General features: G+C 39.7%; 1 protein-coding gene across 3 annotated transcripts in view; it reads right to left on the reverse strand.

Moving 5' to 3' along the window:
• The window catches only part of STAG1 (stromal antigen 1), a 151,049-nt gene that overhangs the window by 98,150 nt on the left and 36,459 nt on the right, over nt 1–16,440 (reverse strand). For all 3 annotated transcript variants that reach the window (XM_054282401.1, XM_054282400.1, XM_054282399.1), the window contains 2 exons: nt 15,389–15,523; nt 8,694–8,796 (listed from right to left, as the gene is read on the reverse strand). In XM_054282401.1, the coding sequence (XP_054138376.1) occupies nt 8,694–8,796; nt 15,389–15,417 (132 nt within the window). In that variant the 5' untranslated portion in view covers nt 15,418–15,523. The remainder of the gene's footprint in view (nt 1–8,693; nt 8,797–15,388; nt 15,524–16,440) is intronic.

Genomic DNA, 16,440 nt, shown 5'->3' on the forward strand with positions numbered 1-16,440 from the left:
CTGTATGAGTCTTACAGAGACATTGAGAACAACTGGTGATGTTAACTAATGATCTTTCTAAGACAGTAAGTTATTAAAAATACATTTGCCACATTAACATTCATTTTCTGTATTTTCATTTTCATACAACTTTTATAAGAAAATGTGTACCTAGTCAGCTCTTCAACTCAAATCACCAAATTTGTACAGCCAGATTTAGTAGATCACCATAACAGCCTCTTGCTTCAAAATGTTATGAGTTAAAACATTTTCTCTTTGAGACTAAATTACTTAATGTAAATTTTCTCTCTGTTCTTCAAGGTTTGAATCAGCTGGTATAGACACCACCTGTCAAGACTCACCTACTGAACAGTTTGTTCTGAATTTAAGTCACTTGTGAAACAGACAGGAAAAAAAAATCTAGGGAAAATAACATCAGAATTCTTACTTCCATATTCTATTCTTTCTCCCTACCGTGAGGCAAACAAAAGCAAAATCTTCTGTTTTGCACAGAACAATAAAGCTACTGTGAGGAATTATGTTAAAGAAAACAACACACAAGCAACTCAAAGACTAAATTTTGGACAATATCCTCGTGGCACTGTTTACTGAAGTATATTGTCAGCTGAGATTTTATTAATGTTTTTAGTAAAGAACACAAAGTCAATATTTTCAGTTGCATATTACAGTGCAGACACGTTGAGAACTTTACTGCAGAGGCAAGAGATCTAATTTCTGGCAGAGAGCTGGTAGAAGAGAGCCCTGCAAGTCCAGTTTTCCCCATGCTTTAAAAGGGATCACTGCTTTAAAAGAGGTGGGGCCAGAGGGCTGAAGCAAAGGGCAAGGTAGAGTGCAACTGCCTCTTGCAAATATTCAATTAAGGACTTGCACAAAAGTACAAGCTGGAAAGCTTAAAATAATGGTACAATCTCTGTGAAGTTTTTTGGATAACATTTGCACTTAGGATCAAGAGTATCTCCCTCAATGAATTTTTAAGTATGCGCAAAGCTGCTTGTAAAAGTAAGAATATTATCAACATAGGAAATGTATAAGTTCTACTGAGCTTGAAAGAGACATGTGATCACTACTTATTAAAATGGGAAAGAATTAGAAGTAAATTGACTCTTTTGAGAGATACAATCCATACACTTATTCCATCTGGGAGACAATAAACACTTCACCTAGCTACAAGGACTGCTAAATGAAAAGCTTGAATGCAAACTGATGCCCTCCACAGAAACTAATGCAAGCCCCCCTCTAGACAGTTTTTCTCAACATGTAATTGAAAGAGAGGCATTAAATGCTGCAAGAATAAAGAGAAAAGAAGTAAGAGATGGATGTGAAATGGACACATCCAAAGCTACCTTGTTAATGAAAGCAATAACAAAAGCCACCTGTTTGAGTACCTGAGCATGAGTACTACAGACACAGGCTCCAAATGTGTAATCCCTAGGCATCTAAATGCCCAGTTCAAATTCCCTTTGTCAGGTATCCTGGGAAAGGGAAGGTGCTTTGACCAAGGCTCCCAGTCTGAACTGGAAGGGTGAGATCACCACCGAGCCCTCAGAAGAGTTATAGAAATAACTGACACATGTGCTTCTGACAAATTACTGGGTAAAGCCAGGTTCTTCAGATCAAGTAAATACCTCAATATCTTGACCCTGAATTAGTACCAGATATATCACTGAGTCTATTTGAAAAAAATTTCTCTCTGGTGTAGATTTTCTCCTGACAATGAGAACATCTCTCAGAGTGGAGAAAAATCTTGCATCTAACAAAAGCCATTGTGTATCCAAGCTGGGGTAGCAAAACCCAGATGCAGGATCTGTATTGAATCCTGTGTCTAAAGACAAAACAAGTAGACAGGATGCTCCACTCAAGACTGAAGAAAACCCAAAATGTGAACTTTGAGCTAGGCAAGGTTTAACATTGTCTTCAGGTGGAAAGGCTTTAGTGAAAGGGCATTCACCCCACAGCACCTCCACACAGCAGGCATCTGGCAGGAAGCCCAAGTTCAATCTCACTCCAGAGTGTGAAGATAAAACAAAGTCATACATAGGTCCTCCAGCAACTGCCTTGTGCTCTGAAGTTTTGCAAGCACAAAGCACATGGCAGCCCCTTAGTCATTAACACACAATATTACAGTGCAGTTGTCAAACATTATTTGCACATAATGTCTCTGAATTTACAGCAAGAAACTTTGCAGACCATGTAGACAGGCTTGAGCTTCCTACAGGTTCCTGCCTCTGAGCACAAAGCTCAGTAGGAAATCCTACTTCAAAGAGACCAATCAGCCACTGGAATAATCTCCACAGGGAATCTGGAGGTTCCTCAACATTGGACACTTCAGATTCAGCTGGACAGCTGCTAGGGCATCTTTTCTAGATTGTGTTTTTGCCAGACAAGTTTGAACCAAATGATCTGTGAGGTTCCTTCCAACCTGATATGCTATGATTGTATCCCAGGATGGAGACATCCTCCACCACCACCAGAGCAAGTGAAGGAAAAGGCAGGACTGGTACATCTGTAGAAATAGAGAAGACTCACTCATGAAACAGAGCATCTGTGGCACATCTCCAAAGGCAGGGTGCTCTTGGAAGTGGAGTTGCAAAAGCCACAAATCTAAAAATTATGTTTGGCTTTGAGGATGCCAGACACAGGTAACAGTGCATCCCAGAAAAGAGACACATGCAGGAAAGGGTGAGACAGGAAAAGGTGATCCTTCTGCAAAAAACAAGGAAACCTTTTCTCCAATGCCATGAAGAGTTTCCACAGAGAAACAGCCCTGCTCAAGAACGAGTATAGCCCCAATAAACCTGTCAGACTATCACTGACAGCTATAAAATGAGATGTTTCAGAAGATCAGACTGAATTTGCAGCAGGTCTGCTCCCACGAATTCAACAAATATTCATCAAGACACAGGAAAAACAGAACTGCTGAGTCCTACCAGCATTGTTAAAAAAACTGTGATTATTGTGCACCATTTTACAGCTTTGAACCAGAAAGCTCCCCCCTGAAGTGGGTGAATTAGGACTGCCAAAGGGAGGGATAAAGCAGCATGACACAGTAAGAATGCTTGAGGCTTTTTCATCATACACCACAGAAAGTGCTGCCTGCAGCTGAGAGGCTGCAGTAGTTGCATTTGTGATTTCACTCCAAAACCCAGGACAGCTGGGCTGGTGTGCTGTCAAAATGGACTGAGGTGCCAAATGATAACAGAAATTACTGATGACTTTTCAAATTTGTGACAACAAAAGCTAAGGGTTATATAAATGGCCATATTGACTGTCACATGCCTCACCTGTTGCTTTAAGGCTTAAATGAATGCAAACAGGAAACAAAATACTCACCTTGACTGTAATTAAACTACAATGCTGGCAGTTCAAGATTTTGTAACAAATTAGCTACACAATACTTTTCCTTTCATGTCTTTAAAATTACTGTCAAGAAAATAGTGACCCACATTTGTAAAATCAAGTAATACAGTGAAAATTGATTCACATGCTACCAAAAAAAAGGTACAAGTGGCTTGACATTTTCCATTAACTTTCCCCAAGCTGATGCGATGCACTTCATGAAGAAACAAAGGCAGTGAAAGTCCCAGAGTCAGTAACTCCTCCCAACACACCACCTGAAAACAATCACCTGTATGTGCATTCACACTGTGAGTCATTTAGAGGAATGAATACCCCACTTCCCTGCGAAGGGGGGAGAAAGTTTTTAACCCCCACTTGAGTAAGACTGAAGAACTTGTCTCTCCAAGGCACCAGCCCCTCAAGAAGCCCTGTGTTACAAGCTTGTGTTAAATGGAAGAATGGTAATGCCTGAGGTATTCATGAGTTAATCCGGATTAAAAAACCACTATGACACATTTCAAACCATCCTCATGGTAATCTAGGGAGAAGGTTCTTGGATTCCCACAGTCCTGTGGATTGTTTTGGTTGTAGAAACAAACAAGGTGCTCCCTGTGAAAAGTTTCATCCCACAAATAAAGACAGGTGCAGGTCCCCTAACACCCAGTGCACCCAGAGCTGCTTCAGGTGCAGCACCTGCAGTTTAGGACAAAAAAAGCTGAGGCAGTGTTGGGAGTGGTGGTGCAATTTTTCACCCTTATTTAAAAATCTATCAAGAGCTCTCAAAGTCATCTTAAAGAATCAAGAGAGTATGCTGTAAATGCTTGAATAATTTCAATTCTTCTAGCTGAGGCATTTACTACCAAAAAAAGAGTATTTCCACAGAAAAATGAAGAATAGAATAGATTGCAAAAAATACAAGAACCATCCCATCAAAAGCTTAAAAGGAAAACATCTAATGCTACAGGTAACAGGATAGAAAAGTGTTCACAAAGATGCTATAGATGCACTGCATTTCTACTGAACTAGACTCCCTTCAGTTGTAAGGGACAGACCTAAATCATCAGGCAGGCAAGCTGAAACAGGACACTGATGTAAATCACACCAACCACAAACCTCCACTGTATGAAAAGAAATTCTTCTAAGAGGATTCCTCCCTGTTATTAATCAGGACACGTATGACTTGGAACTAGAAGCAAAACTCAATCCCCTGCTGTATCTAACATCTATACTGCAAGATTAAATAAGGCCAGGAATCTGCTGCAAAGTTAAAAATTCCCTATATGAATGCAAAGATAAGGCATTGTGGTCTGTCTCCTCCATACCAAAAACTACAAAAGGACCTGAAAGCAAAATTGTACAGGCTTTGCTTGCCACAAAAGCATCAGAAGTGCCTTGTTTCATCTTGCTTTAAGTGGAGAAAGATACACTGTGGCTCTGACTATGGGATGAGAGAGAAACCAGCAGAGAATCCCAAATTGCCACATCTGGAACAGACAAACTGATGTTTCTCCCTGTCCTCTGAATCAGAGATTAAATGTGTCTACTCCTACTTCGAATCTGAAACACAGCCAGGGATCTCTCTCACTGCCTCGACCTCCAGCAGCTGAGGTTTAAGCCAAGCTATTCTGAGCTCCTGGGAAGGTGAGGCCAGGTAGTTTAAAATAAAGCATGCCAACAATGCTGAACAGAATGTTGATCCAAAAGAGGAGACAAAAAAGGATGGATAAATAACTGATCTGAGCCTGAGCTCACTGATGTGAATGCTACACTGCATCATAAGCCCTTGGGCTTTCAAATCCCCTGTGCAGAACAGGAGAGCACATCCATACCCATGCATTTCAATAATGCAGCAGACAGAGAGGGCACTTTGGCCAATATCGCTCAGGAACTTCAAGGAGAAGTCACTCCTTAAACAGAATTTATTAAATTCCATTCCCTGAATTCATTAAATACATACCCAGACAGTATCCTCACATACAGCATCACAAACATGGACCACAATACCCCACTGGCTGGACAGGCTCAGCTCTTGGCCAGGCACTCCATGGGCATCTCTGTGAGACTTAGAAGGGCACGTGGCCAAGAGGCAGCCCCAGGCACTGGAGCAGGACATGGTGCAGCCCCTGCTCAACTCACAGCAAGGGCCAGGGAGCTCAGGACAGTCAGGTTCGATTCTGAGAGCTATTCTGCAAGACCAATGCACTTCATCTATTTGCAAATTGACTGTCTAGCCTACTCAGTCAAGTACTCATTAGAACAGTGGACAGAAGTGAGGGGGCCACTTGAAATGCAGTGTTTTAGAATGGAATGACTTGGATTGAAAGGAAATCATAAAGATCAACTAGTTCCAAGTGGTTTAGAAAGTGAAGGTACCCCCAAAGCATTACAGTTCTCTATGAACTGAAGAGGTATTTGCTACAAAAGGCAGTTTTTCAAATGAGCACCATCTTCTTACAAAGGTCTCAAATCTGCAGAGAATGTCTTTCTTTGGAAAACAATCTGGAAAGTCCCCTTGTAGTAGTGTATCTTTCTGATAAAAGGTCAAGTCCATTCTGTGACACTCAGCAGAAACCTGTTTAAAATACATACATCTATTTAATGGAATATATTCTATGCAGCTCTGTAATAGGATCATGCAGCATCCCTTTCCAAGGGGTCAGTATGTTTATGGCACATGTGCCACTCTAGCTGTGATGGCCTAAGGACATCAGCAAATCAGCATTTACAGGAAGAGATTAGATCATAATATTTAAATTAGAAAAAATCCCAGGCACAGAAATCAGAGGAGCCTTTGGGCTACCATTCTTCAGATCTAAAACAAATTAAAATCATCTAAGCTAAATGTAATCTAAGTTAAGAAAAACATTTCTGAACTTAACTAAACCTTTTAATCTGTTTCACATCTGACAGTACAGGTAGGTGGTACCTGTAAGGAAACAAAACCACAGTAGTGAAGAGTTATGGGGAAAATATCAGAGCTACACCATCTGTAGGAACCAGGCAATTCACCTGAGGGAAGTGGCTGGGCTGGCAACATGGCTTGATAAAGCAATACAATTATCAAGTCCCTGGCTTTTAACATCAAATAATACTGTAAATTCAATTGCCTAGATTAGCCTTTCCAAGGTTTTTGCATCTGTCTTCTAGTCATTATAGTGGCTTTTTGCTTTTGGGGCTTTTTTTTTTAGAAGAATCAAGGGAGAAATTTATCATTAAGTAAAATGAAATAGGCACCTAAGAGAAGCTGTGCAGTCTCCAGCCTTGGTAGCTTTCAAAATCCAGCTGGAAAGGCCATGAGCAATGTGGTCTGATCCCAAAGCTGACCCCACTCTGACTAGGAGGCTGCAATGAGACCTGCTGAGTCTCATTCCATAAACAACCATATGGGTTTTCCTCTCTGAAACTCTTCCAGTCCTAATATACACTTTGCTGAGATTTTGGGGTGGAGGTCAAAAGGGAAAGAGAAAGTAGAACTGAGCAAATTCTTCCAAATTTTGACAAACTACAGTTTTATAAAGGACACTGGATTTGTTTCATTCTCTATTTCCTTCCTCTGAGTTTTAAGACTGGATTTGGAGGTTTTTGACTCCTCTTAAGCACTAAGATAAAGCTTCAGAATTCCCCCTGATAACCCTGAGGTCTTGCTCCTTAGCAGCAGCAGTCAGCTCACAGCCCATCACTTTGTGACTGAAGCAATGGCTGCTCCCTCTGCATGTTCCTCACTTGGCAATCACACCTAATGAGCCTGGAGTTGTTCTAAGCAAAATGAGCAATTCCTCCCCTAGAAACCTGATAGCAGGACCAGCAGAGTGCTTCAGCAAATGTTCCCATAGGAGCTACTAATAAAGTGAAGCAGAGGAATGAGAAATGCTTTTTGTAACATTCACCTTTCCCTTCCAGTGAGTATGTGCTCTCCCTGGTGTTGCTATAACTTGAAATTGTATATTGTGACAACATTCTGGGTTAGCAATCAGGTTGCACCAGGCTGCTTTTTTTATTAGAGTTACAAAACCCCATAGGTTTGCTAATTAAATATTCATAAGATAATTTTTCATTTTATCCTTTGCTTACAAGCTATGTAAACAGATAAGCTGTTCTCTTTAAGCACTTCTGTAAGGCATGCTCTGAAGAGGCTTCATGCTCATGAGCAAATCCATTTGTCTGATGAAGAACACAGGAAAGTATTTGAAAGCTTTCAAAAAGGAAGACAATGTGCCCAGAAAAGACCAGGATTTAAAATGTTGGCACCTTGAGTAAGTCCAGAGACTGAGATGCAAATTGAAAAGCAACAGGAAAGAGGAATTTGCTCCAGCTTGGCCAGCATGCCTGAGAGTAACCCATGGATCTGTCCATTCTTACATTCTCACCAACCCCATGGTTTGAGATAAACCTTAGGATCAAAGCCCTCAGGGTTAAAAAAAAATATCACCCCCATCTACCAGTGCTATATAGATAAATGGCACATTCATGCTGTGAGTTTATTCACAGAACAACCCTAAGAGGTGAATCAAGCTCATTAACAACAAACACACAAGTTGCCACCAAGTCTTACTCCACAATGGGTACTTCAAGTGATACAGCCAAGGGAACTACACTGATCATCTTCAAGAACCAAGATGAAGGAAAACATGACACACAAAACTTTCCCTTTATTTTCCAATGAATTGTCTATTTTATAAAAGAGATGAAAAGAAAAGAGAAAGTCTCCCTAATACCCCAGGTAATAGAGAACTGTTTCTGTATGTTCCTGCTGATAGGCCAGCAGAGACAAAAACAACCATATCACCTCTGCACTATGCCAGGGGATTCGTTGAAGCTTCCAGTCTATAAATAGAATGCAGGGTGTGTCAGTCACATGACTTTTAAAGGTGTTAATAGATTTTCTCAGGAATCTAGGAAATATCAGGCTGTAATTCTTCCACTCACATGAAGGGATTATCAGTAATAAATGGATGGCTCAAATGCCATTTGTCACTTAAAGTCCATCACAACTTTCAAGAAGACAGTGGTTGTACTTATTGAGGCTATTCTCATATCTGGAAGAACGTTGTACTGACAATAATAACAAAACTGTATTGTTCAGGAAAGCAGCTAGCAAAAGAAAAATTAATAGTTATTATGACATCATTTTTATGTCCTTTTTTTAAAGGCTTCAAACATTGTTTGCACATCAATTTGATAAATATTTCATACTACAAGTCTTCATGAAGTCTGACATAGGACTCATTAAAAGCCTATTTATGTGACCACAAAATGATCAGATGAAAAAGAATCTACAGTCAATTATAAATAGATGCATAACTAAACAGCAATAAATTAAATAGATGCATAACAAAACTAAAATAAATTATACATACTGGAGGCCTGCCGGGACGGCCCCTTTTTCTTTTTCCTTTGACTTCTGCTTCTTCAAGCTCACTGCCAGCATCTGAATGTGCAGTAGTTTCATTTGTAGAATCCCTAGGGGGAAAAAAGTTACATAAATTCAAATGATCTAAAATCGACTAGTAGTTTGTAACTGACCAATGAAATACTTAGTCCTGAGCCAGAAAACAAATAAACAACAACAAAAGTCAGCATTAAAAGGCTTTCCCCATTTATTCTGCAAACCAAGGAAATGAGCATTGTTAGCCCTGGCAAAAGAACTTCCCTTTTCATCAGCTGCAATGTCATTTAATTGACTGGGATTCTTTAAATTAATTTTATTTGAAAACACATTACACTTCAAAACTGGCTATATTAACCAGCACATGCTCAATTCATCAATCCCACAATGTATTCACTCTTCACTTTTACTCTTTGTAGCTGCTTCTGAGCTGTTCTCAAGGCTCCAAGAGCAATGTGGAGTCCAATCCAGCTGTGTCATCATCAGCACAGTTACACAAGGTCCCACACAGCTCTCAGTGACACCTCAAGACAAGGAGCTTGGGCAGCTATTCATAAAGAGGATTCATTCTGCCCCAAACCCAAAAACTCCCTTTGATCTAAAGACATTGATAATTTTTGCAATTAGAAAAATATTTTCACTTGTATAATGGAAAAGCTTTGACATTGCTCAACTCCTGTTAGCAGAGAAGCCCAAACAATAATTTGTCATTCGTTGCCATTTCAGATTTAAGAGAATAAGAAAAAAATCTCCCCTAATTTTCACCAGCCCTCCCAGAGGCAGAGCCAGAGGCACAGGTACCTCTGTGCCTTCTAAACTCACATGGCTGCTTGAAGAAACTCAGATTGTAATTGATCTTTTGAGGCATCAGACCTTGCCCAAGAGCAGCTCACATGCAAAACCATACCTGGGCTTCATTTTTACTGTGCAAGACCACCAGTGCACCAGATCTCTATAAATTTTCATTTACAACTAAAAATGTCCTAGATTACTCAAGGATGGGTCAAGGGTAGTTATCACCATAGACTTCTTTAAATCCAAAATCATTTCCTTGAAGTGAAAGGAGTTCAGTTGCTGTGTTACTTGTGCAAAGGAAGGTGAAAACCAGACCTATTCCATATTTTACAGAGCCTCAAACATCAACAGCAGCATCTGCTCTGGAGAAACTGAGAAGCTCCAGCAAGCAAAGATCTACACAGATCTTCCACCTTGTCTGAGGGTTATTTTGTATTTTGCTTTATAGACCAGGAATACTTTACAAATTTGTTGTATCACCAAGAGAGCTATTTAATAATGCAGAAAGATATTATTGTATCAGAACTGGCAATGTTCTCATACGCCTCTACTGAAATTAATGTCTTGTCTAGGTCTGCTCTCACTCAAATAATTCTGTAGAACTATGATGAGTTTCTAATATTAAGACCTTGTTTTACAACCTTTTCCTATTTGCAAGCACAAAACCACCAAGGAGTCCACAGAATCTTTTACAAAAGCCAGAATGCAGAAGAACATCTATGACTCTCTTTTACTGAAAGTAACTTCAGTGGATTATCTCTAGATACTCTATACACCCCAGAAAATCAGGCACCCTAGATGAAAAACCACTATTCCAAGTGCATTTGAGTCCACAAATCACACGCTTGTAATGCAGTACCTCTACAAAATATTGAAAATGCAGCTTTGTTGTGATAAAATTAAAAATTAGCTTTTGCACTTCATAAAACATGAAACTTGAAAAACTTAGCATCAAGCTATGTATTTGGAAAAACACACAAAAATGTAAAAAGTCTAAAATCAAATAAAAGATACCCCAAACAGAGTTCAAAATTGCTTGGTAGATTAGGGCCACAGCAGAGGAAAGCAATGCAGTAAATACAGCTGAAAACATGCTTATGTAGGTACCCAGCCTTTACTCAAATACCTCATCACACTGCAAGTCACTGACAAAAGTGCACACTGGCTCACAATGGCAATTTTAATAGATTTTGAATACAGAAGTAAGGAACCTCATAAAAATATTTGCTCCCTTCTGTTTCTACAGAGAAATTAAAACCATTCTCTATTGCTCTCTCTTAAAAAAAAAAAAAAAAAAAAACCCAAGGCTTTTCTCTCTGGTTTGCTCAGATCCTTACTGGAGAAGTTCCAGGCATGGTGTGTCTATCTAAACAATACCCCCATTCCTGGGGAAACACTGAGCTTTGCTAGCTTATAAACCTGCACCCCTAGGATCATCAGGATAAAGATTTCTCTCTATTAAAAACAGATTCAGCAATCCTCCTAGGCAAACACCTCAAATCTTTCCCTTGAAACACCAGAGCTATATAAATAAATGAAGCTCTACTACCACTTCACATGCATCTACTCCACAAAGAATTCAAAATTCTGCCGATTTACAGCCTCAGTCCAGCCTAGCAAAACCTGCAGATAAATCTGCCTATTTAGCTCTGGAAATTTGAAATCTTTCCTAACACTGCATATGGAAGGAACAGTTAAGTTATTAACCATCTTCTAATCTTTGCCTTAAATAGACTGTTGCCTTAAACCTGATTCTCTTAATATCCTTCTAGTAAAACTTCTCTGATTTGCTGGAAGCCTCTTTGGCCATTTCCCTTTTTGGGAAAAGCTCAGTAAATTAGTACTGAGGGTGAGATTCATCTAATCTAAATTAGAGACATATGCAATGCAAAATACCTTAATGTACAAGATACCCCACACTAAGATCAGTGTCCAAAACTGGTCAGACAGTTGAAGTCTTATAAATTTTGTTTTCTCTCCATTGATGATAAAGTGACCAAGACAAGCAGCTTGAATATAAATGTTTCAAATTAAACAAAGTAACTCTCACCCTAACAACATGGGAGCAAGAAAGGAAACTTTTTTTCCAGCAAGAATGTATGTAAGGAGCAAGGGGAAACCATCAAAAACTAGGTTCCCTTCAATCCTCACATTATTTGGAGTAGGGAGACATGATCAGGGACAACCTCCAGTCTTTGGCTGGTTTCATATTAAAATAATCATCATTTCAAGCAGCAAGGAATTCTGTTTGAATCACCCCACTCCTGCACACAAAGGTCCTTCCAGGGTGGCTGTGAGCCCTTTCAGTTTGGGAGGCAGTGCCTCTTGCCTCTGTCCCTTGCCTCTGTCCCAGCCTTGCAGTGGCTCTGGGTACACACACGTGCCCCTTTCCCTCTTATTTCTGCACTCAGAGCAGCAGTACAGCCTCTCCCAACTGCCTGCAGTCCTGTCAGTTTGTAACACTCTGAGAGAAGCCGCTGGCCAGCATCCATCTCCCTCATTCCCTACACATGTCACAGAACTGCTAAGAAGTAATTTATCTGGTGGCAATTATCCACATCTTAATAGAGCAGAATTATCCTATCCTCATTCCACGTGTGTGTGACACCTGAGGGGGAAACTTGGGCTTAGTCATAATTGATCCTTCCTGAAGCTGCTGTGAGGGAAGATAATCTGGGCCTAAGGAAAGCTGCCTCATCTAAGGAGAGGTGGGAGTGCCTACAGCAAAACCTTTCCTCTCCTAAGACTCCTTTGAAATGACAGAGACCTGAGAGAATTTGACAGAGGTGGGGGGACCTACAAGAGCAGAGCAAAGGAGACAAGTGACACCCCCTTTTCAGGGCTCAGGTATACTCTGCTGTGCTTTCTGGTTTCTCTGGCAACTAAAGCACCCTAGAAAAGTGGCAGCAACTCCAGAATCCCTTCTAAAAACTCCAAATATTATTCCAGAGTTATAATTACTAACCCTTGAAGCTATCCATGTTAATGAAGAATTACCAGATTACTGGACAGCCCTTTACCACATCATGCTTCTGAGAAACATGTTTCCATTAACACAGTAAATTCCACATCTCTGTAACACAAACTAAAATGAATTTACCTTTCTTCTGCTATTTCACAAAGGCCTAGCTATAGCATTTATATACCATGCCCCTTTAAAAGCATACCACAGCAAAAACCAGTGTTTATGTATCAGGTTTTGTAAAAAAAAGGAACCAAAACACTTCTATAAGCTTTTATAGCTGTTGCTGAGGGGCTCAACATTCTGGCAGAGATAAATCCAGTAATTGCTATCACCAGATTCAGCCTTGTGAAAAAAAGCATTCATGAAGAAAAGTGGCTAAATGCACAGGCTCATGAATCATGGATGAATCAGTTCTCATGGCTGATCTTCAAAAATCTAAGGAGCAAGCATGAGTCATGCCATTGAGACAAGATTCATACCTGTCCATCACACAGATCGAATACACCAGATGCTTTCTCCAAACATCTGAAACACCAATAAGTGAAATCCTTGTCTTCACTGTGTTCTATGCTACTTCTATGAATCTAGAAAGGTTAAAGATTCTCCTTTTATATTCCCTCAACAAAGAAGAATTTGGGAGGGAATATATGATATGGTCCTAAGCAACATATATTAACATATCAAATTGGCTTTTGGATTGTTTGTTTAAAGAGGGTAGCCAAAAAGATTACAAAACATTACAAAAAAGAAGTAGAAAACAAGCACAGGAATGGGAGATAATAATAATCCTTCAAATAATTAATTTAAGAGCTAGAAAGGAAACCTTGCTGTTCTGTGTGCAACTGGACTGTGTCTTCCCAAATCTGTAAATGTGTGAAGCTAATACCCCCTAGCCCAAAAATTGTTTCAGGCTTCCCCACCCTGAGACAGCACTCTTCCTGATGGAAGCCTGACTGAGACCTTCTGAATTAGAATTTATCACTTTATTTGATACTTCATGCATACTAGCCAATGTTCTGAGCCCTCAAGAGTCCCAAAACCTCTATATGCAAATCACGCTGAGTTCTTTGAAAATGAAAGATCTCCTCTCACTCATAAGCAATTAAAACTACATGTATTGTTGAGGATGACATTTCACCAACACTTCATAGAGTAGCATTAAATTATTCCCAACTTTACCAGAAAAAAACAACATGAATGTTTTCTTACGCTCTTTGATTTGCTTAAAATCAGTGGCTCTGACTAAAGAATATTTATAGAATATTTAACATCCCTCAGGTTTTTCAGCAGGTGTGTCAAGTTACCAAACCCATTACAATACACTTTTTAACCTTAAACTCTGTGATATTCCATTCACTTTTTAAGTCCACCTGGATTCTTTAAGTGGGAATGCAATTTCCACCACCACAGATTTTCCTAGCTTTTTGTTCCTGGAATATTTCACAAACCTTCCCTCACTTGTTGAATGTGGCAAATCCAGGAAATATGAACCAAGAAAATGTTCTTCCACAACTAATCCTTAAGTTAACAGGAACCCCCTCAGGCTGACACTCCCCCTCAGTGCTGCCCATCAAGGTCATCCCCAGCTTTAGCCTGTATTCATCCACAACTAAATTTTTTTAAAGAGGTTCTAAAAATACAAGCGAAAACTGTAATGCAAAGCACACTATTATTAAGGTCATACAAATTTCTTTTCAATTGTCCAACCATCCAGTTTCTTAAATAACAGGACTTGAAGTCTTAGCTTGGAATGCCACTCAACCCTGATAAACTAAAGTTCCTTCACACCCTGAGGTAAAAAAAAAAATTAGAAAGCATTTCAAGCAAAAAAAAATTAACATTAGATAGTTACTAAATGTACCTGGTGCAGGTGCTTGCCACTGGCAGCAGGGTGGTGACAGGGAGAGCTCTGTGAGGGGATGGCAGGGGCAGCCCTGTGAGGGGATGGCGGTGGGGAGCGGCAGCCCTGTGAGGGGATGGGACAGGGGGCAGCAGCCCTGTGAGGGGATGGGACAGGGGGCAGCAGCCCTGTGAGGGGATGGGACAGGGGGCAGCAGCCCTGTGAGGGGATGGGGATGGGGTGGGATGAAAGATTGAAGGTGAGCTTGGGCAGGGGTAAAAGGAACACTTGGTAGGTTTTGCCTTTGTTTCTCACCATCATCCAAACTCTTTTTAATTAGCAATAAATTAATTTTCTCCAAGCCAAGCCCATTTGGTCTGTTTTGATTTCCCTGTCATTACCTCACCCCATGAGCTTGCTCACTTTGTGTGCTCTCCTGCCCCGTGAAGAGAGGAGCAAGTTCCAGTCTCTAAAATTCCTTCTTAACTCTATTGGATTTCCTCTTCAGCTCCTCCTATTATAGACTTTGCCCTCTGTTCTTCCAGTAGCTCACTTTATCCAAGCACAGCCATGGTCCCATGTGCATTAACCATTCTTATTTCCCAGCAGGACCAAAACATGTTCATGACACTTGCTATCTTCAACTGCAGCAGGCAAAGGCTTTTTGCACAATAAATTCAGCTCATTGTAAGAAAATACCCAACTGGAATGTACAATATGGTGTGAGAAAGTACACAACTGGAATATACAACATGGACTGTTATGACCAAAACCAATACATGCTGCTGAAAGCTCACAACATTCAGAAGCATAAAAGTAGCAAAGACCTTGTTTTGCTTTGCACAGCAAAGTTAAGTCTCCATACATAGAAAGAAATATTTTTTAGATTAAGTGTTTTGCAGTTTTTTACACAGTTTTTCAGCACATGAAAACACAGGAGGCCTGGAACAGTCACACTAACATGCACTTATTCCAAACTTGAGTTTTATCCTCACAATCACCTCTCTGTTTACTTCAACCTTTTTAAAAGCCAAGATTTCAAATGTAGAGAGAAATGCATACTCACTGTAGTACTGGCAAATCTGAAGTAATCATTTTTGCAGCACTCTTGGAAGTAAGAGCTACATAGAACTTCTTCTCAAAGTAATTATAAGACAACTACTTGGAAACCTCTTTCATGAAAAGAATGTCAAAGTCCAGTCTGTAAGAGAGAGAAAAAAATTTTAGATGTGACTCCAAAATAGTAATACATTGAATAAACATGCTGTCAACAAAAAAGGTCAATTTTGAAGTAGCATCACTATTAAACTACAATAACTTTAAAATGGAAGACCCCAAAATAGCTTAATCATATTCTCACATTCAGTTTTATATTTCTGTTTAGGTAACTAAAAATAAAATAAATAAAAATTAAATAAAAATTTAAAAATAAATGTTCTGCATTACCTTCTATGCTTCTTTACCACATATGTGTGTTTAAATGGCACTACACTTATTCAACCAGACTCTCTGGCTCACAGCTTTGTGTGACTGAATTGCACAAAATACTCAGAAGCTGTGCAAGGGTCTAAGTGCAGCAGGAGGTATTTTAACTTGATGAAAGTGAAGTTGTAAATTTAAATAATAAAGTAGACTGCATCTGTGGTGTCAGTACACCCACTAGTAACATTTCTCTACCAAAAAGACTAACCAAGGAGTTGACTAATGGCAGCAGATGTGACTTTACCATTAAATAATGGCACAATGTGACAGATTCAATAATCCTCACTGCAATAAAACACAGAACTGCCATCCTAGTCCTCTAGAAAAAGCAAGTTCTGGATAAACTAAGTAGATTTGTTTCAGTCTCCCCTTTTACAGGTCCTGGGCTAGTATGAAGAGCTGCATGGAGCACTGCAGTTCAGCAATGGCAAGGAATACCAAGGACTCAACTGTGTGTTTTTAAAACACAGGATATGTTCAAATTCTTTTATTTAAATATTAATTTCCTCTCGATGGGTATTTTTTGCCTGTGCACTAGCAGCTTTGCACAAGGCAGGAGGAAAATCCAGCCAGGAAGAGGTTACATAAACTGCACCAAACAAACCACTACAGCATATAAAGTATAACTTCCATCCT

The sequence above is a fragment of the Melozone crissalis genome, unplaced genomic scaffold (assembly GCF_028551555.1).
Source record: "Melozone crissalis strain CALT ecotype California unplaced genomic scaffold, PUWL_Pcris_2 ptg000034l_1, whole genome shotgun sequence".
Classification (NCBI taxonomy): Eukaryota; Metazoa; Chordata; class Aves; order Passeriformes; family Passerellidae; genus Melozone; species Melozone crissalis.